A 23,034-nucleotide genomic window follows, 5' to 3' on the forward strand; every position below is an offset into this window, starting at 1 on the left:
AAAGCCAAATATGTACCTGTACTTTGGCAAGACCAATGAGATGTGAATAGTTAAGGTAATACATATGCAAATATATAACTGTCTGCATTTCATAACAAGAAGTTTTGAAATGCTTGGGTTCGTAAGATTATCTGATAATCTGTAGAAAACTCAGCAAATTAAAAAATAAGACCACTTATACTAAGTTTTGGTTAATACTGTGTGTACAAGACTGGACCAAAACAAAAAGCAAATATTCATGCAGCAAGTATTTACCAGTATAGATTTTATTTATTTTCAAAATAATGGGGTTTGTTTAGATTTAAAATACTTCAATAACTACCTAAAACAAATGTACACTTTGTTAGAACTTCTGGTAAGTGCTCATCTTGAGTTCTGAAAATGCGTGACAGAATACAAGAAAATATAAAATTGGGTTAGCAAAATACAATAACGAGGCTTTACAAGAGGAACACACATTCTATATTATTCGACCTAAGTCTATCAGGTAAACATGGTGTAACAGCTTTCCACTTAGAACACATGCCTACAAACTTAATCTGCAACCTGAATCCCAGGAAAAATTAACTTCTTATCAACTCAAGGCTAGTAGGTCCAAAAAAAAAATCCATCTCAAGATGTGTTTCCTCACTGAACATATATTCCCTTTTTCCATAAGGTATTCATTTTAAATTTTAATAGATCACTATATATGATAAAATTGCAATAAAACATTCTTTTAATATTCATGATTCAACTAAGTCTGCAGCCATAACGTAAGTTATTTTATATGCAAACAGTTAAGTGTTTAATAAAAAAAAATATTTATTTATTGCATCTAGTGAAAAAAAACTTTGATGGTTCTTAAAAAAAAATAAGGACTTGCTGTTGGGTAATTGCCAAACAATCTCCTCCCTGTCGCTTGCTTTTTCAAGAATTATAAAGGAACTCTGGAGTTCGTTGTGATCTGGACAGCCAAAGATGATTAATCTGTATGGGAGCAGGATGCACAGTACTTGATTAAATCCACAAACTTCCCAAATAAGCTATAAGGATAAAAAAAAAGTGGTTTGTTATTGTGTCCATTTCCAAAGGACAGCTCACAAGCTTTCCTCCTCCCGTAAAAACTGGAACACAGCTGAGAAGTCTTTCACGGCATAGCCTTTGGCACACATCATCCTGTAGATCTGATGTGCTTGGGAGCCCAAAGGAACTGGTGTCTTTGTGTTGGTGGCAGAAATCTGGGCCAAGCCAAGATCCTGTGAGGGGCAAAAAGAGGGAGAAAAAGGTCAAAGGAAGAATGGAAGGAAAGAAAAAGAGAAAAAGTCAGGGGAGAAACAAGGACATAAACAGCTACGTACATATTATAGGTATATTTAGCTTCCACTGTAACAAGAATTCTACTGTCAATAAGTACAATACTCCAGCCTTAAAATTTCAGACCTGGAAGAAGCAGGTTTTGTGTAGTTTTTATTTTTTTAAGACAGTAATTCAATGTTATTCACCAGAAAACCCTCAAACTTTGCCAGGCAGGCACCACCTTAAGAACAGGAGGAATTTTAAGATTCTAGATCACTATATAACCTGGTAGCGAGACTCAGACTCTTCTTCCCCATAAGGATCTATTTGTCTACATTTGTCTCATCTGCTCAGTCTTCAGGTCAGATGGGCTGTAGAAGGTCCCCACGATAATGTCACCTGTCCCTACTTTCCCTTTAATCCTGACCCATAAGCCCTCAGTCAGCTCCCCCTCCATCCCCAGGCAAAGCTCCATGCACTCCAGCTGGTCACTGACATAGAGCCTGAATCCTTCCACTCCAATATTCCTGTCAGAGTTGTCATCCCACCATGTCTCTGTGACACCAGTAAGATCACAGCCCTGCAAGCATTTGCATAGGGTCATTTAAACTTCTTCCTGATGAAGCCAACTTACTGGCTGGAAAGGCTGTAATTCCTTTGTGCTGCTCTTCAGGAGCTCTCCTGATGGTGGACCTGCAATCCATCTCCAGGCTTTGGACAGCTACTGCTGTCACTGGCTTCAGAGCGGCAGGAGTGGGACCAATGCAAGTTCCCTCTCCCCCAGTAACTTCTGCTTACAGCCTTCTTCACCACAGCTCTGCAAGCCTGTAAGCGAAGACGCTCTTACCCTACTGTGACAGATGGTCCCCATCCCTGATACAGAAGAACTGAAAGACTGTAGTACTGCTGAGAGCACCTTTGACTTCTCAGGGATGACTTACAAGACAGGTCTTTACTTTCTGTGTGTCTGGATTTGAATTAGCACAAGGAAATTCAAGATCTTACTCTACTCTCTAAATGTCACTTCGATCTGTAAATCGGCTCTATAAAGGTCATTCTGATACAAATCAGAATTATAGTTACTTTTCCTATTACCCCCGAATGACTTCAAGCTCTAGGAAAATGGGAAAAACATACATATCAGATGTCACAGGATCCAAAATAGTTTTCATCTGCATCAGGGCAGATCATTTCTTCTCTATTGAAAGACTGATGAGCTGACAAATCTAGAAATACTTACTTTAACCTGCATACAGTAAGATATTTCATGACATATATGAACCCTCTTTGTGCAATTTGTTCCCATATTATTAATTTTATTCAAGAAAGCTTAACTCACATAATGGAATATTAGAATGGTAAAATCATATACTTCAAACTACTGGAAGTACAGTAATTTCACGATTACAAGCCGCACTGACTATAAGCTGCATCTCCGGGTGTTGGCAACATTTTGTTCTTTCTCCATACACAAGCCGCACCCAATTACAAGCCGCTCTGTCATTCGCAGCGAGGACCCGCGTGCAACAAAGTTGTCAAATAGTAACAGAATCATGGGATGGCGGGGTTTACTGGCTTGGCTTGGGCCGTGAGGGCTCGGGGCTGCCGACAGGGCCAGGTGGTCCAGCTCGGCGCTGCTGCTCGGCGGGGCCGCTCGGGGCCGGCCGCTGCCGCCGCTGTGCTCGCTTGCCCCGGCCTGGCACTGCGCCGCAGTGGCAGGGGGGCACGGAGCCCACCGGCACCCGCGGCGGTGGTCGAGGCGGGGATGGAGCCCGCTGGCACCCACGGCAGCGGCAGGAGGGGACGGGAGCCCCCTGCCTCCCCACCCTGGGCTGCGGGGCCAGCAGGAGGGAGCTTCCCTGCCTACCCCTCCACCGTGCTGCTGGCACGGAGCCCAGCTCCACCCGCCATGAAACAGAGTAATCAATTTGTAACGATCGCGTAAAGCCGGGTTTTACTGGCAGGTACTCGGCTCGGCACCTCGGTTTGCACTTCCGGGGTTGGAAATGTCAGAAAATTATTCACATATTGGCCGCTCCTGAGTGTAAGCCGCATTTCCAGGGTGTGAGCAAAATTTTAGTCAAAACGGTGTGGCTTGTAATCGTGAAATTACTATACTTGGTAATTGGTAATGGTGACTGGGATCTATTTCTCTCTGAAGGGACATTCACAGAAACAATCCCTGAAATTTCTGAATGGACTGCTAGCACAAATACAATTTCATAAATGTCCTGGTTTTGGCAAGAGACACGGTTAATATTTCACAGTAGCTGCGAGAGGGTGGAGCCTTGCACCATGTGGGCACGGCCAAGACTTCAGTGTTCTTTGGTACCATCCTATGTCATTGCTGGGGTGGGGAAAGGAACTGTCTCTGGCTTCCTGGAAGAAAAGATGTTCCTTTCTGCTTGTAGAAAAGTGTGATAGGTGTCCACCATTGTTTTTCATTGTCCTGGGCTTGGTGAGCATTTTGCATTTAAATCATCCTCTCCTTTGTTATTAGTATTGCTCCTGTTACTGTTGATGTTCTTATCTCATGGCTGCTTCCCATGGTTCTTACCTCAACCCATGATCTCTGCCTCTTATGTCTCTGACTGGAGGGGGAGGGGAGCAGCTCACAGGATTTTTTTGAGGGAGTACTAATTTGGGGAATAGCATTCCTAAACCAAAGCAATAAAGTAGCTCTGTTCACATCAGTAAGGAAAGTCTGGCTCCAAGATGGCTGAAACATTCAATAACATTTCAATAGTTAAATGGACAAGGACTCCTGACTGAAGTCCAGGAAGGTTGTTTCACTTTTTTAAAACTCCATCCTATAAACCAGAGTTTTGAAGGAAAAAGCCCAAGGAAATGTAAGTAAAGCTTACATTTAGCTTCAGATTGTGAAGTATTTTGCACCTTTTCACTTGAGGCTGGAGATTCCTCAAGTGAAATAGTACAAAACAGCTCTGAAAGAAATTTCCCTTTGTTGACTTACTTGGGAAAGTAAAAGTGAGAGCATAGTTTATGGCTTCTCTCACAGCCTTTGGAACAGACAACATCTTCCAGATGTCTCACTGCACTGAATATTCTAACATTTTTCCTCAGTTTAGAATAGGGAAACGGATTCTCTTTCACAATTTGCTTCCACTTTGGAATTACCTGGTTCCTTATATTTATTTTGCAGTTGACGTAAATGAAACTGCCGTTTGGAATAAAGCTCAAAGGCTGTCTTGACATGACTCAAGAGAAGTATGATATAAATCTAGCTCTTCTCAGGATCCAAAGTTGACATTTAATTTGCAGCAGTGCTGTCAAGGAAAGACGGAACTTCTGGCCTGCCAATGCCTTGGACACAAACATGGTGTGGTAAACTAAACTAGATTTTTAAAAATGCAAAATCTTTAGAGCAGGTTTCACATTAAGTTGACTAAATTGTATGTTTCATTGTCAAATTTTAAGACCAAATAACTTCTCAGAAGGGTCTGGCAAATTTTTCTGATCCAAACATTTAAAATAAGGTTCCTCTGGTTTTGAGAGATTTTGCTGACAAAATATTTTTAAGAAAGCCTTTGACTTCCACCATCTCTGATATGTGAGCAGGAACCTGAACTTTAGTAACTGTGTTTAGTGATTGTTACTGAGGCACTCCTAGATATTTTCACTGCGGAATATTTTCTCCTCAACCTTAGGGTTTTTACTTCCTCTTTCTCCTTTGAATATTTTCTTTTTTATTTCTTAAGTGGCAAAATTGTGCTCTGCATTTCCCTTAAAAAAAGTCCCCATCTCAAACAATTCACAAACTGCACAGTATGTCACACATCAGAATGAAATGGATAGTAGCAAAAGTCTTTCCACAATCTAAAAAGCAGTATCTTAGGTCACCACTGCACCAAAGAACAGCCTTAACATGATCAGCTGTCTTGGCTACTTATTCAAGAAATCTTCCATCTATATAGAATAACAGAGCATAGTTCAAAAGGTCTGAGAAGAATTTAATGTCTGTCCTTCTTTCTGAGGATTCTAGTCTAAAGAAGGCAGTCTTCAGGACTGTCAGGAGAGGCAAGTCAGAAGAGGTGAACAGCAATCACCAATCCCTCAGAGGAACTCTCCCCTGGTTATTGATGCTTTATAACAAAAAGCTGGCCGTTTCAACAGGTGCAAACTAGGCTGCTGTTCCTTCAATTAAAGATCTTTCAGGGCATCTTCCAAGGGAGATGAAGGTCCCTCTTAGAAGCAGACCAAAGGGGAAAAACCCAACCCTTTAGAAAGAAACTTAGAAGGGAGGGAAGAAAATGTGCGCCCCCATTGCATTTATACTATGAGGCTGTTCTGGACAAGATTGAGAGTTATCAATCATGAGAATAGAGATTGCAGCATGAAACATGGCACAACAGGCAGAACAGATTCTGAAAACAACAAACAACATGGCAACAAACTTTAAGGTAGGAAAAAGATTAGGTTGCTTATCCCTAATTGCTGGACAAACTTAGAGCAATAACCTAATGCTTTTTATAAAACTGCAATTTAAACAACTCTTTATTGTCCTCAATGTTCAATGACATGAACACAATGTAAAAACCTCTACTTTTCAATGTTTTAACACATTCCTCAAAGAAATGAAAGCTCTTGGTCATTGGTCTATAAACATAAAATGTAGCAGCCAATGAAGGGGTGTGAACCATGCAGCATTAGCAAAGTTTTTTGGTGCTACCACATGCAAAACACTCTGGACCTGCTCTGAAGAGAAATTGGCTAATTTCTAATTTCATTGAGTGTGCAAATGCACCAATTGTTCTAAGTCAACTGCAAAATGACATGAACAGTATCAATAAGCAGGTATTATATACAAGAGCTCCAGCACTTTGGAGATTTGCATGGTAATATCTGAGTTTGTTCACCAGCTTTGAGAATGCTGTTTTAGTTTTAAGTGCTACATTTCCACTTACATGGAAGAGCTGAAAATGGACAGAATGCCTAACCAGTTAGGAGCACTCAATAAACTGGTATGCATAAAACTATCCTGTGTGAACTCAAATGCCTCCTTCAGGACAGTATAGCCATGAAATGGATATTCAGTGTGAAATTATTCCCTGCAGTTAGATGAGACATCTCTTCCAGAGCTGATTTTATAAATTACCTTAGACAATCATTGTGCTCAGTGCAGAAGTAGTTCAAGAGTCAGAGTTCTACACCTCCCTCCTCCAACTGTGTGTCCTACCAGTGGGATGCAGAGCTCTGACCTCCTTGCCTACTTTCCTTTGGCCTCTAAAAGCTTTGCTTTCCTGACCACAGAGTGACTCAGGACAGCACTTTTCCTGGAAAAGCCAAGAGCACGGCAATAAGTGCATTCTTCCGGGCTGGCATTACAGTAGGTTTTCAGCTTCCTACTGCTGAGAAGGACCTAAACCCCAAATCTCCCACTTTGTGGACAAGTTATTTAGATTACTAGGTATTTACTCATGAGAAACCCTTCTGTCACCAGCTAAGACAATTCAGGAGAGCTCACAGAATGGTGCAGAAATCTGCAGATCAGCCTGTGGTGGTGTGGGTTTCTTTCTGCATTCCAGATGGCCTTAGGCAGAAGGACAAGCACACAAAAAACTGGCTTAGCAAGGAAGGGCTTGCTAGAGAGCATGTCCAGTAGCACAGTTAAAAGCATCTAGAAGAGAGTGGGGCCAAAATCTGAGATGGTTATGCCACTATCAGCCTCTATTTAAGTCACTTGGATTTCCCTGAATTCTTTCTTGAATTTCGGCTCCTAAATTCTAGAGCAGTCATGCAAAGAGGCACCTAAATGGCTTGCTCAATACTCACTATACCCAAAAATCCATTGGGACTCCTTTATTAATGCAGAATTCAAAAAGATAATGCATATAATCTCATATATAATCAATATACTATCCTGAAAACAGAAATTTTCACTGAGAAGACTGTTTGCTCTAAGCCCAGAGAGAAGCAACTGCACATACTTGACATGCAAGTGGTTATGTACCTTAGCCATGAGTGTTGTTCCAAAGCCACCCTGGTAATTGTTAGCTGAGGGTACTCCTTCCATCACTCCAGGAACAGGGTTGTACGTATCGCTTGACCAACAGCGACCTGAGCTCATATTCAGGATTTTGGCCAACAGCTTTGGGTCAAGGCCTAATCTGTCAAAGGTCAAAGAAGAGAAGTGTTAATGTCAAAATGCACAAGACATGGGTGACTTGTTTTATATCTTAGGACCCTACCATCATTCCTCTCCTTTTATTATAAGTCATGAAAAATGACAGAGTATTGATATTGGGGGCAGGGATGCTGCATCTTAAATTAAAGAGCATCAATCCGCCATTTAAGCAGTAGGTTTTCAAAGCTTTTTCCTTTTGCACTTCACACAGCAAATTCACTTCACCCAGCAATTTTGAAAGTGCAAGCAAATTAAAAGTCCTCTGAGAACAACAGTTACCTTGTATTTCAATTACTAAAAGGCATTCTCTGTTCTGCTACCTACTAGGTCACATACTTGTTCTTCATATAAAAATATTCTCTGAACAAAGCAAAAAATTCACAAGCAAGTGTGGCAACATGAAAATCATTGTGTGATGCATTTATATGTGAACGCTAGTGCATTTCTGAAGTAAACAAGATAACACAATTGATTCTGCTCTAATAATGTGAATAAAAATGCTGCACTTCTCAAAAAAACATTACTGTCGTATGCATCTGTGCATTCTTGTCTTTGCTATTATTAAATCTTCATTATATGCTCCTGCTTATGAGGCAAGTCTGCATTTCACTGTGACATATGTTATCTATTCGCAAACATATATTATAGTTCTGGGTCAGCTGCTGATAAGGTTACTGATCCCGATAAAACAAAGCTTGTCCAAGTAGAAACGTCATTTGTTCTACCATGGAGATGATGGCATAAACTGCTGCTCAGCACAGACCCTGAAAATTTTTCAGTATTATAAGAAATTAACCCTCTTACGAATTCACATTTATGCTGATAATAAGTTGCAAGTGTAATTTTACATCAATTGCATTAATACCAAGGACAAGCAGCAGCAGTTTACCTGGCACGGTAGAAACGTTCAGCTACACACAGGACAAAAGAGAAAGCAAGGGAACTATCTCCAGTAACAATTCAAGATGAGAAAAGGAGACTTTAAAAGGAATATATCACAATCTTCTACAAAGTTTATTTAAATAGATTTCAATATTTTTTATGTTACTTCTCACATCACAGACTTTTGCAGATCCCCATAGCTTAACAGTGCTTTCAGGCACTGTAGCACTCAAGGTTTTGATTTGTAGATGAGCAAAGCTCATTACCAATGGAATAGTTGCTAAAAAGCATGTCTATCTATTCTGGTAGGCATTTGAAAAACTGTGTTTAAGACAGTTGGCCATACAGCATGGCTCCTACTCCTATAGTGACACTGTGTCCTGCATGTCTGCCTTCCCAATGCAAAGCAAGATCATTTTCCATATTTCAGACGGCTTTTCAGCAGTACTGCTGTGCACTCTTATTTATGATTTGCTGCAGCAGCCCCTGGAATTCAATGGAAAGTCTCCGCTGGCCTAAATGGGATCAAGCTTTATGCTCCTCCCCATTTTTTTTCAACCCCCTGATTCAACAGAATGCTTACAATGATGATTTATTTAAAAATAGAAACTGCATTTTCCAGCACCAGTATGTTTTCACAATATCGAAATTGCATTTTTATTGTGCATAGTGCATCAAAATCCTCACCATACAAGTCCTCATCAAGAGCCACTCCGAATGATGGCTTCAATTGTTGTAATCAAAAAAACCCACACTGGGAGCATTCAAAACCTGAGCTTTCAAATACACAGAGGTTGCTCTTTTTTCCCCCAAACAAATATCTTGACTTGTCTGTTTCCTTATCATTGTTACATCCAGATCAGTATTTTTACCAATGTAGTGCCTGCTTGTGCCATACCCAACTGCATGGAGAGGCCTGCAATTACACCTGTGGGTATACTGCAAGATAGAGAGCTTATTATCTCAAAACACATATAACCCTCCCAAAGAAAGCTCTTTTTACAGTGTTCCAACTACCTCCCTGTGAAAGTATACTTTAAAATATATGCATGCATTATACAGATATGTAAAATACTGTCTTGCACTAGATCTGACATATTTTTGCTCTCAGAAAAGAGAAAGGACGATAGTGTCAGTTTGTATTCCTGCTTCTTCAAAATTCATTGCTCTTAAACACCATGCAGCTTCTCTTCAGGAGACCTGAACCTATTTTTTTTTCTCCTTTGCAGCAAGTGTATCATTAATAAGAGCAAGTTAGAAGTGCTTTGCATTTCATCTTTCTGAAGATTCATCCACTGGTGCATATATAACTGACAGTTAAAATTAGACATATATTAAAATCAGTTACTGAAGAAGTCCTCTGTCTTCCACTGTGCCCAAAGCTTGTAATGGTCTGAAACCAGCCAGAATATACAGTAATTGTCATTCAGCAAGAGTCTATCCTGGAAAGTCATGCTTCAGTGGAGAAGACTGAGTTTCCATTTGAAATCAACAAATTAATCCAAGACAGGTATCTGAAAGGGCAAGTTTAATAGGAAGCAGCTACTGGGCTCTCAACCATGATAAAATGTTATTGCTGTTTCCCTGTAAATTGGCTGGGAACATACGATACTCTCTGCATAAGAGCTCCATAGCTGTTCAGGAGATATACTGCTCAAGCTATCAAAATGATGACAGTCTGCCAGTCCCCATAACAACTTGCCATTGGACATGGCAAGAGCTTGTGCATGTGCGTGTGAATTTACAATTACCAAAATGTTCTTCTCCCTTATAAGCAGAAAAGAAGCCCATGTATTAACTGTACTTATAATAGAACAAAAACAATTGCTCCCTCAAATCAATGCTTCTTCAATAACATTCCTAATGAAGTGAACAGCAGAAACTAAGCAACAGATGCATATACTAAAAAAAAAAAAAAAAAAGGTTAAAATAGGATCCCTTCACACCAGTAGTTAAAATTCAGGTTTTGCTAAGCTCTAAAAAAGACTCAGCCTGAATTTTTCATACACTCCTCCAAAAGCTCAATCTGGAACAGGTACAGAAACTGAAATATCATCTCACAAGAAAGATACATCCTGGTCTCATTTCAAGGTGTAACAACTGAAGTAGCTAAACTCTTGAGAGTTCCCCATCCCAAGGTGCTTTGGATAAACACTGTATAAAGCTGCAAATATTCAAGCAGAACCATACAACCCTTGTACCACAGTTAAAAATTACTTTTCCATTGGTGTTTTAAACAAGGTACGTGTTCCTTAGCATCATTACTAACCTTCATGAGACTTAGCTATAGTCCCATGCCAATGCCAGCAGAACCACACCTTAGAGTTCTTTTTTAAGGTACTCATTCTAAACTTTGCAGTGAGGATGTGTCCAGAGCTAAGTATTTCTCAGCCTGTTGCACATACTCCTCTCTGTCAACTCTCATTTCAGGGGTACTCACAGAAACCAGATCTAGAGACTGAGACTACGTTTAAACTCAGCATGAGAAGAAAAAGTTCTTTTACCGTCTTTTCACTTTATCTAAAAAACCAAGCAGACACAAATCCAATACATTAAAATTGCTTAGAAAGGAGCTGGTTTTGCAGCTTTTGGTATAAAAAATTTGGATGGCGCTGCAGTTCTTCCTCATAGAGATGATTTTCTCTGCTATAGGAAGTACAAATTGATTTTGCAGCAAGGTTATTGCCATAGAGCCCTTACTGCTCTCCTGGTCCCTTATATCCCAACCAGATGAAGTGATCTTGTCCTGTTTTGTGTCACCACATAAGCCCTTCCTTGAGTCTTTGCAGGCAGTTTCTGATGGGACTGCCAACTGTCTGTCAGGCAGCAACTTCCATCTGACCTAAACACAAATCAGGCATCAGCAGTATTTCACTTCTGAACTTTACTTTGCTGGTATTAGAAATTGTTCCACTGGAGCTCAGGGCTCAGGAGAACAAAATTACTGGCACTAAGATCATCAGCAAAATGAAAAACAAAAAATATTTTCTGACTGTGGACTTTATCACTTCAAGTTTGTACTTCTTATTTGTGCAGTTTATATGTACTCTGTGTGTCAGTTTGACACAGTATTTTGCAATATGCACACTACTCATAAAACTGTACAGCAAAATGTGCTCAAGATTTTTCTACTGACAAGTGGAACTAATATGCCAGAAAGAAAATAAAATATAAATGATAAGGTGAATTAATTTCCACAATGTCTGCCACACCTTTTAACTTTTACTAGTAATATTCATAAATCATCAGGAAAGTAACGGAAAAACTGAACATAACAAGCATTTCATTGGTCAGAACTAAGGAGGGAATATTTTAAAAAAGTATTTATGGAATTTAATCCATATAACTTCCAGTGAAAATTGACATCTTCATTAGTAAATAAGATATGTTCAAGTACAGTAAGTGAAATATAAATGAAAAATTACATAGCAATATGGCCTACTTTTCTGGGAGTTTATTGAGAATTTTTGTTCATTAATGTCAGTTTTCTCCTCAACACATTCTATCTGCTACTTAGGTTGAAGTTTGGAAAAATTCTATAATTTCAAATATAAAATAAATAAAACAATAACTTAAAAATCTTAAATTAGTAAAACAATCACTCTTAACTGCTTCAGAAAATGAAAATTTAGACTGCATGGTTTATGAAAACATTAGAGAAGAAGTGGCTTATTAATAAAATTAATATCACACTGTTTTGAAGACTTAAGTTCAGAGTATATATTGATTTATGGAAAGTGTTGTAATATGATTTTTATAATTTATGATTTTATGATGTAGTTACATCTAGTTCAGTAGTTCAAGTTCTAGTTCAGTATTCTGAATAATTAATTATTCAAAGTCCTTGGAACTGAATTTAAATGATGTAGCAGATATACACAATGCGCGACATAAGACATTTTATATTCCATCTGAAAGTTAAGAACCCATCTAAGTTCCACAATTCCTATCCTAAATGTTTAGATTTTCAGTATCCTTTACCAATATTAAGTCAGACTTTCTTTACCAGACACGCATCAATCTAATGAATTGTTTCCTACTCTCTTCAGAGTAGGCAGCCACACGATCCTTTGAGCTTTAGACTAGAAAAAAATCCTAAATTTATTAATATAGAAAAACTTCTAATAATGAGAATGACAATTGTAAACGTCTACATTAGAAATTTTTACGCACTCCAAGTGGAAAGCTCTTATTCTAGATACAAGCTGAAATAATCTTCTTAAGATTTAAATAATGCTAAATTAAAACCAATGCAAGGATTCTAAATTGCTACATAAGTCTTTAAATAAACACCTCTGTCTTAAACTTCATGCACTTTTTGACTAAATGAGATTCTGCTCTTTCTACACTTTGGTTTAAAATCAGCAGGTTTCTTCCACAATAAATATAATTCCTTCTTGATAACCTTAACTGTAGGGAGGTTTATATATTGTTACTTTCCACATAGGACTTTTGCTCACAAATGATGAATACAGATTCAGTTAGAATTTAAACTGGAAAAGGAAAAAATTCTAAACACCTTCAAGTTACAGTGACTGCAGACATCAACTTGCTCTTCACGGGGCTTACATGCCCAGAATACCCCTCTTCCAAACCTCTTGATTTTATTTTAATAATTCCTACAAAAGTAGATAAAACTGTAACAAAAAATTAGTTGCATATGCTTTAGTAAGTGAACCATGACTTAAAACAGAACTGAATGCAAGCTTTCTGGATAACACTGGATTACAAAAGTTGCAAACAATGCTACTGGTTTTATAATGGCTTGATGCAGACATGTTTCAGTATATTACAGACTCCCAATTTTAAAATGTAAATGGTACAGGATATTGATAAACCAATTAGCACTGATGCAAAGCAAATTCCTCTTTTATCTCAATTACAACATGACAACTTAATAGGTCAAGACAGTCTAACATCTGAGACAAGGGCAATTCAATAAAACAACTGCATCTTGATATGGTAATTAAGAGGAAATGTGAATCCATTACATTGTCTTGTGTATGTGCGCATATGTAGGTGTTCCTTTTTATTTATTTAAGCATTTGATGCCCTCTCGCTGTTTTTATAGTGCATCAAATCCACATGAGCACAGTTGAGCCCAGCTGATAAGTACCTACAGTATCTGTAGTTTCAGCAGGCAAATTTTAAGGATGCTACTGTGCAGATAAATAATTCATGAAAAGCCCCTAAAAGATACACAATTGCAAGATAATCTCTTTAAACACAGGACTTTCTGTCTATAAATTTGAAAACCATTTTGATCTGGCTACAAGAATTTATTAAAAGTTCAAATACATTGATACTGAACTGGTACTTGCATGCACTCTATTGGAAAATAAAATGACAAGGACCACAGCAAAATAAATACATCACAACTGTAAAATCAAAATAATTTTGCTCAAATATGATGTCACTTATAAGTTAGATGTACCACATGCTAGAAAAAAAATAATAGTCTCAGGATTGGAAAGAGTTTAGTGGAGCATGCTGTAGCTTTTTGACAAACTAAGAGTTTTGGCAATTAGGACAAAGTGCTCTCATTAAGTCAAAGAAAGGTAGATGTTCTGCTTTATGCTTTCATCTTAATTTGATATACACAGTGTAGCAGAAGTTTCCCTTTACAATATATCTTGGAAAAATTTAAGAAATAAACAAAGCCAATGAAAGCCATATGGGAGTATAATATTCTGAATAAACTGTATATTAGCTTAGAATACAAACAAAAACTTATCTCTATATTAGCTCTGGATGTTTATAATGAAAGGCAAACATTATTGTATGCTGCACTACAGCAGAATAAATAAACTCTTCAGATGTAGAATGTAACAACCTATGTAGCCAACACAAGATAATATTCCCATGCTGAAAACACCTCATTTAGTTAAATAATCCCTTTAGCCTGTTCATGACTTTGTAAGACAACTTCTGGCAAAAAGTTTACCTATTTCTTTTAATCATCATCTCAGCAAAAAACCATAATACATAAAAACTGTAAACATGGAAAAAATGTTTTTATGGTGTTCAATCCACCACAAAAATCAAACCAACCTGATTCCAAGATTCATAGCCTCAGCAGTTCCAATCATACTGATGGCCAAGAGCATGTTGTTGCAAATCTTTGCAGCCTGAAAACACATGAAACCATCAATTACTTTATGCATTTTCATAGAACTAACAAACAGGAATCAACTAGGCCCAGGACAGTATGATCAAGTATGTTCTGGCAGCTTTCTTCTAGAGTAAACACAGATCTGTGATAGCACAAAGTTAATGAAAGCTGCTCTATGGCTCCTTCACAGATTAAAAAATACATTTTTTTCTTAGTACTGCTCAGTTAGCACACACGCCATGTAAGGACTCTTTGTCCTTCAGAACATCCCTTCAGTAAATCTAAATTTAGGTGAAACAAAATTAAAATGTCTCTCCCCTAAGAAGTATAATCTCAACAAGCCAGTGTGGAGAAATACCAGTCACATTTTGGTGCTAAGTTACAACATACCGGACAAAAGTGCCATGATGTCATTTACAAGCACAAGACTAGAGGCAAACAAACAAATATGAAGATATATTGTAATGAATTTAATTCTGGAATAAGAGAGTAGGCATCAATAAACAAAAATCCAGAAAAAGGAAAGACTGAGCTAGCTATTAGCCCTTCAGAGAGCATTACCTGTCCGGTTCCAACCTCTCCACAGTAAACCACATTAGAACCCATGCATGTCAGCAACTCTTTGGCAGCATTAAATTCTTGTTCCACTCCACCAACCATGAAAGTAAGGTTTCCAGCTCGAGCAGCTCCAACACCTGAATCAAGATAGCATTGCATTTAATAACACTATTAAAAAGCCTCAAAACTTAGGCAGTTTCTCTTACCAGTATGGGTCTGATGATGCAAAATTAATACTTCACTTACAATGAATCTCTCAAATTCTTTTTAAAAGTAACCCTACACTCCCAGTAATCAAAGGATCAGCAATCTAAAATCTCAAACATCTGATAGAGATAAAATCACCTTACCTTCCAGGCTCACTAGTAGAAAAGTTGCAATATTTGCATAAAACTGGCAGTCACTTTTTATAGTTTATACAAAGAAACAGTCAACTTTTCCTGCAACTTTGCACTCCACAAAATTCACTGTATCTGAATTACTACATGAAATTTTTCTTTTGTCAAAGTACTCTTCACATACAATTAACAAACTACTGCTCAAAGATAACTCTGCTTTTATCAGCCTTTCCAAACCTAGGCTAATTTTCCTGATTTTCACATGATTGAACAGTTAAAAAACTAAGGGACAGTAAACCAAGTCTTCTGAATTTCTGCAGTTTATTGTGTTCTGAAGCAGAATTCTCCCTAATCTGAGAAGCTTTGTTTCCCACACATAAACTTAATGCATATAGAATGATGCAATTTCTATGCAAAGACAATGTAAAAATTATTCATACATATATACACACACAAACACAGTATTCCCAATTTTATTCCTGTAGTCTGTCCTGTCTTTAGCACAGTTCAGTAAACACACACCATAGTTCTTTGAATTTACAATTCCTAAGCACAACACTGGCAAATTTTTCATGTGATATTTATTACCTCCACCCCATGAAATATTCTATTCCTTGAAAGAATTCCAACATGAATTACTCTTACATCCCTAACTTCCTCATCCCCAATATTTAACGGGTATAACTGTTAGGAAAATTCAGTCTAAACTAATGAACAAACCAGCTTCCTCACTAATTTTCACTCTGGCAAGAAACATAGCCACAATGAATTTTCTGTGCTATGCATCAAACATTGGCCACTTAGGGTGTACAGCTGCAAATAACAACTGACTTTCAGATTATACATGCTCAATTAGGTACAGTACTCTGAAGTGCTGTATCACAGCTAAGGAAATGGTCAGTTGTGGACTTTGTTTACAACATCAAGGACAGTTACACTGCAGCTTTTCACACTGAAAAATTTGTTGAATTTTCTTTGTTTTTCAATAAAAATTTCAACTGACACTCTCTCCATGTGCAACTGCTCTGTGTGGCTATGTCTACAAATGCCCCTTTCTGTATCTCCCAAATGTTTACTTTTCACATCCTGTCTTTCAGTATGTACCATCCTTTAAGTCACTGAAGAATTTCAGACAAATGTGACATATCAAAGTCTCAAAAAGAGTAAATACCTACCAGCTATGCAAAACCAGGCAACAGTAAAGATGCTTTCAGTGATGACTTGCTCAGCCTATATTAGAACCTAGGATCATAGGATTTCTGGGGTTGCAAATGATTTCTCAAGATCATTCAACCCCCCTGCTCAAGGAAGGCCAGCTGAGGCATGTTGCCCAGGACCTTGTCCAGTCACCTTTTGAGTCTCCAAGGATGGAGACTCCACAGCCTCTCTAGGCAACTTCTTCCATTGTTTGCTTACCCTCACAGTAAAAAAAGCGGTTTCTTGTGCTGCAGACAGAGTATCATGAGTTTCGTTTTGTGCCTCCTGTCCTGTCCCTGAGCACTACTGAGAAGAGTGTAGCCCCCTTAGTTAATTCTCTCCCATCAGGTCTTTATACACATTGATAAGATCTCCCCTGCGCCTTCCCTTCAAGCTATAGTCTCAGCTCTCTGCGTCTCTCTATATGAAAGATGCTCCAGACCCTTTGCCATCTTCATGGCCCTTAGCTAGACTTACTCCAGTAAATCTGTGTCTTTCTTATGCTGTTAAATCCAGAACTGGAACATTCAGAAGAATTCAGACCTATAGCTTTAACAAAACAATTGGTCTGTACACAGAACACTGTTAAGTACTGAAATAAAAGAGTGGTGAAGAGCTTCCTGTGCAGGTTGAGAGACACCCAATTTTCAGCCAATCCTTGATCTCATTTGAACAACTCCTCTCCAGGCAGCTCATAGGAACTGGGCTAAGAGCAAAGCCCAAACTAGCTAGCACAAACAGGTCATTGTTGTCTTTTTGGCTACCAGTTCACTATGTACATGACCGCAAAGATTGCTACATTAATAAACACAATGATTTTCATTCCATTCCTCTAGCTGTTTTTATTCAAACCACATAATGGCCTTTACCACTAATCCTGTGATCTGACCTGCAGCAAATTAAGTAGACAATTTAAGTCAAAGCTTACAAACAAAATCCAGTACTATCTATCATAGGTCAATAGCCTTGTATCTAGATTACAGACTGCTAAATAGCTTCAGAGATTCATTTATTAGAGCAAAATTAATGCTGACAATAGTTTTCAGCTGGTTAATCTTCTGACAGCTGCACTCTCTCACTTGTTCAAACACATTTCAAGAAGCAAAAATAAAGTAGTTAAGTAGAAAAAAAAGAGACCAATTTGTTGTGTAATGCAGAAGGCCTAGAAAATTCTTGTTTTTAAAACAAAAACCTATTTACTTCATGGTAGATTTTATCATCTAGGGTCCTTTCCAACTCTCTGCTATTTTATCACAATCAAATGAGCAACGCAGCAAATTTTTAAGACTGGCGATTAAAAAAAATTGGCATGGAGTCTAGGAGTACAAGAACTGTAACTTCAGCTAAAAATAGAAATGAAAAAAAACCCATTATACAAGAACGCACAGCCTTCTTTCACAATCACCGCTTCCATACCAACAACACAAGCCAGATAAGTATTATGAGTTTTTAACACTAAAGAGAGCAATGGAGATGCAGAGCAGCTAATGCAATTTAAATATGCTATTATTTTTCATATTTTGATTTTTTAAAAGAAGTCTTATCACATAAGATAATATTTTATGTACCACTCCTGTGAGGGTCAAAAGTCCTTTAAATCTATCTGTTCTTTCTAAAATACAAAAAGTCTCTTCACATCCTTAGGGAATAGTTTTCAGAGAAATTGTATCTATGTTTAGCATGTGTTAAGACTTCCTCCTCTGCTGCAAAGCAAGCCTGCTGGAGCCCATGGCTGCAGCCTTACACTTGATTTCTCTAGGATGAAAACCCACACCCCTGCGCATGTCCTTCAAGGTTGTCACACCAGCAGATCCCACAGAGCAGATGAGCTCCAAGTCTGTTGGTCACACTAGCACCAGAGTTTGTCCCAGAGATATAAACTGACAGGAACAGGATTGCAGAAAAATATAAGAGATCTAGCTAGCTGAGGGGTTATGCAAGAAAATTACTCTGGGAAAATAATATGGTGAGAAGTTATAGTGCAGCGCTGCAGTATGGCATATCCACTTCGTGATCAGTTTCCCACCTGCATTCTAACAGCTTTTGGATGAAGATCTGCAAAACTAAGTTTTTTATTAAAAGAGGTACACAGCCGCACTTCAAAGCATCCTGTCACATCTAGCTGAGCTACTTGTGGAACAAGTTCAATCCAGGTGCTTCTCATTCAATTGCCAATGGATTACTCAGTGAACCTGATACAGAGCAGTCCTTAAGTTCAACTTTTTAGACAAAAATAGGAATGGAGACTTAGGAGCCCTCACATGAGAACAACTGGTTAGCTGCAGCTACCCTGGAACAGTCTGAAGATGACCTCAAGTTTTAGCACGCAGGCCAAGCAGCCTCGTTTGACAGACATGCTGCCCTTCCATATTCACTTTCCTGTGCTTATTTAAACAGCATTTTGTGTTGTTGCAAAAAGTCTTGAAATTTGCCACTGATGTTTTCAGTTCCAAAAAAAAGCCCGGAAAGGTCTTAACTCTACAGTTACTCATTAGAACTGCTTCGCTTCTATCAGTTTGCTTATTATTAAGAATACAATTTGCTAGAAAAGAGATGTTGATGTAAAGGTGTTATATGAAATAATTTGCTTTTGGTTTCAGCTTTACATTTCTGTAAGAACAGAGGGCAGATGAGTTAAAAAGAAGTGATATTGTAAGGCTACGCATTACAGCACCATCACAGTGGCAATTCTGAAAACAGCAACACTGCTGAAAAGACAATGCACCCAAGCATATCCCTGTGCCAACATATTTAAAACACTGTTGTGCTGCACCTGCAGATAAAAAAATTAATTGCTGACAAAGCTGATATCAAAATGATATGAACTGAGGTGTTTCAGAGTCTCTGAAGGACAAGTAAGAAATGACAGCTGTAATATCAAGAAGGTTCAGCAAAAAATAATGTATTTTGTTATTTTTCTACCCAACATTTAGATGCAATTTTAACAACTAATTTTGTGCTCTAAGCTAGATAAAAAACAAGCCAACAAACAAACAAACAAACAAGAAGAACATTGCTAGAGTTTTAATCCTCTATCTTGTTTTACAATGTTGCACCTTTAAGCACAGGAGTTGAGGTTTTGCTTGTTCCACTTTGGGAAGTGTACGGGAACACTGGTCTTTTATTCTGACTTTTTTTTTTTTAAATGCAGCTTAAGTGACTGTAGCTGCCTCAAACAAGCAGGTTCTTGTCATGTTTGCTCTCTTTCAGATAGGCTGAGCTTGAGAGGCTGCATCTGTGTAACTTGTGTGAATGCGTATTTTTAAGGACTAAGCAGATTTTTTTAAGTACCTGCCAGCTCACACCAAATACTTTGTCTTTGCAACTCACGTAAAGTTAAACCAAGATACACAAGGAAAGATTAACTGAAAAGGTTACTATTGTTTTGCTACCTATATAAATCTAAAACCAATTAAAACACATGTACAGGCAAAATCAGCTATAAATCCCTACTGGAAATAAAAGAATATTTAAAAACATACTATAAATTTAAAATAACCACGAAGAGACTAGTTATTCTATAAAATACAACCAGGGTATCAATTTTTTCTACTTGCTTCTTAGACAATGTCTGCCATCATCAATCTATTTCCAGGAAACAAGTAAATGGAACAGACTCAGAAAAAAAGCCACCACTCCAAGGGCTTGTGTTTCTATTATAAAAATCAGCATCAAAGCTAGACCTATGAAGCTATTCTGTTGCCATATAACTAAAACACAGTAAATCACTTAATTTGCTCAAAAGAACTTAAATGTTGTAACCAGTCTGCCATCAGCAGAGATAAAGAAGAGGGCCGATGGGACCGGGCTGCAATGTGAGCCGTCTTTAAAATGCAATTGTTCTAATCATTTTCTACAGATGCAGCCTCACAAGGGGCTGCTGTCACAGGGACCATTTACGACTTGTTATGGTGTCTCTATTGTTTACCAGCGACATTCGCTAAAAAGGCGACAGCTGGGACAGAAAGCTGCTCCTCAACGAACAATATAATCCCGTGAAAGTAATCAACAAATTTAAGGGTGTTAATTAACTTTACACTTTATCATGTTCAATTAGTTGTCCTTTCTCGAAAAGATTGCCGTGCACAATCGGTTTAGAGCGTGCCATGTTTGATTTGTAAGTGATCACTGTTTCTGTTTCGAAGTCCATGTCAGATGTTCTCTTGGGTTTTGGTGACACAGATGAATGGCTCTGCACATGTTAGGGGGTGATCTGGTTTAACATAAACCAGCAGAACATAACCCCTTGTTAACGTATCGCTGGCCTTTCCAAGCAGGTACAGAAACGCACACGGACGCACACGAACGTGCACAAAACCCCTGCGGCAGCATGACAGTCCAAGGGTCCAAGCTTCGTTTTTGCTGAAACGCAAAGACACAAATAAATGGGCAATTTTTCATCATTATATCTCAAAGCAAGACTTGTCTTTTAGGGGCACGCTTGGGATCATTTCTTCCCAGCAAGATCCCTAGTTCTGCCGCATTATGCACTAATGCACAAGTGCCTTCGTACATTTTACATAATGCACGCTGCCTTTTCTAATGGCAGCTGAGCAAACGCTGGGTAGGTGCGTTAAGTTCTTCTGTATATCAGCTTCTGTAGTTTGTACTACATTTACAATGTCAGGGATTCTAGAAGAAAGTTGAATTAATCTATTATTAAAATTTGCCATTTTCCCTTTAAGGTACCATTCCTACTTGCTAATGGGACAAGGCAAAGCTCATGATGAAGCGACAACATACTTGGAAGTGTCCCTTAATGAAAGTCACTGCTGTTTCTCTCTTCTGACAAATAGAGCTTTGCATCACTGTACCTCATAAGCTAGTGATTTTTGAGCAAAAATGGAAATGGAGGTTCAAGTCAGTGATTTCAAGATTTATACAAGCGCTCAAATATTAATCCAAATAAAAGGATGCTTAAGGAAGTAGAAACATCTCTTTTACAGCATAATCGAATTATACAATTTGTGAGATTATGGCTGTACAGAGAAAAAGACTTAGTGGATTTTTATTCTGCAGCAACAGGCAAATTAAATACACATGATCATCATTATTTAAGCAGTTACATTGTACATAAAAACAAACTGCAAAAAACCCACCCACAAAACAAAACAAAATAAAAATGCAAAGAAAGCCCAATGGAAAAGTTCTTAACTCTGAAAGCTAATAATGGACTAGGTTAAATATTTAAGAGGAAATTATAGACCATATCAGAAATAGCTGAAACCACAAAACAAAGCAGTATAAAACATTAGTTTTCTGCTAGGAAGAAGATCTGCAGGGAAAAGGGAAGCGGTCGATAGATCCTTAAATTGGACGCAATAGCTGTTCTTCTATCCCAAGTTGGCAGCTGCTACATTTGCAGACCTAGTTCATTATTTACCCATAATGACCATCAAGCTCCAGTCAAAGTCAGATCACAACAACTGTCAGCAGCTCTTTTAATTAGCCTTGTTTGAATTCAGATAAATATCACAATGGCCCAGCTTCTGCTGAAAAAGCAACAAGAAGATTGCAAGGAATAAGCTCCCCTGACTTCCTAACAAACAGTATTGTGAAGAAGTCCAGAGAGTTGGGGTTTTTTTTAAATTAAGGAGGGGATGGTGATGTGCACATTATTATTTTTCCCTCATGTGATATTCATATTACTACTTATAATTCCTGTTTATAAGCAAATCTGTGCATCTGAAATGTCAACTCAAAACACTACTCCACAATCTAAAAGGCAAACTTGAAGAGATGGTTTACAGGTATTAATTAAATTTCTAACCTCTGTGAAATCGTATGTTTTTAAAAACTGGATCAGAATTAAGGAATGCACATATTAACAGGATTATCCTCTCTCCTAATTTATCTCCTTCTGTTTGTTTATCCTCAGGGAACATAATCTTCTGTTGCATCAAGCCACTCTCATTCTCCCTGTGTCAGCAGCAGAATAATAATTCCCTCCTCCTCCTCCTCCACCCCCTCTCCCACAAGCACTGGCAAGAATGAAGACAAGTGGATCAGACTGTGTGCATCAGCATTAATGCTCCATGCAGCTATTTCCCTAGCAGTAATAGACACTGAAAGAAAGATGCAAGAGAGGTGAGCAATATGCTACCTGTTCTGGGCAGCCCAGCATGAGGGGACGTAATTAAACAGATTTTGCCTCCCAGAATAATATGAAGGTAGAAGATGCAGGCAGAGACTGCTCAAAGAGCCTTCCTCTAGCATTTCACTTGCTGTCACAGTTGGTTCCCAATTTTTCTAGGTGCTGTCCGAAGACAAAGCCAGTTCTAAACTTTCCAGTCCCACCTGCCAATCTGAGAACTGTTGCTGTATATGCAAGGATCCTTGGAGGCCTCAAGGAAAACACATTTAGGGATTTACATAAATCATAAGGATACACCCATAAAAACATACAAACAATAGGTACATATGTCTGTTACAGCAGAAGAGGATATTCCTTTTGGGAACAGAAAAAAATATGTAAGTATAATCAGAAATGGAAGGTAGAAAGCAGTGGAGAAGAAAGAACAAAC

The 23,034-nt window shown here is 38.2% G+C and overlaps 1 protein-coding gene across 2 annotated transcripts in view; it reads right to left on the reverse strand.

Annotated features, from left to right (window-relative positions):
* Nucleotides 1-248: 248 nt before the first annotated feature.
* Nucleotides 249-23,034, reverse strand: part of HIBADH (3-hydroxyisobutyrate dehydrogenase) — an 86,826-nt gene continuing 64,040 nt past the window's right edge. For both annotated transcript variants that reach the window (XM_033069040.2, XM_033069049.2), the window contains exons 5-8: nucleotides 14,979-15,112; nucleotides 14,357-14,433; nucleotides 7,250-7,406; nucleotides 249-1,238 (exon numbers count right to left, since the gene is read on the reverse strand). In XM_033069040.2, coding sequence (XP_032924931.1) covers nucleotides 1,080-1,238; nucleotides 7,250-7,406; nucleotides 14,357-14,433; nucleotides 14,979-15,112 — 527 coding nt within the window. In that variant the 3' untranslated portion in view covers nucleotides 249-1,079. The remainder of the gene's footprint in view (nucleotides 1,239-7,249; nucleotides 7,407-14,356; nucleotides 14,434-14,978; nucleotides 15,113-23,034) is intronic.

The sequence above is a fragment of the Catharus ustulatus genome, chromosome 1 (assembly GCF_009819885.2).
Source record: "Catharus ustulatus isolate bCatUst1 chromosome 1, bCatUst1.pri.v2, whole genome shotgun sequence".
NCBI lineage: Eukaryota > Metazoa > Chordata > Aves > Passeriformes > Turdidae > Catharus > Catharus ustulatus.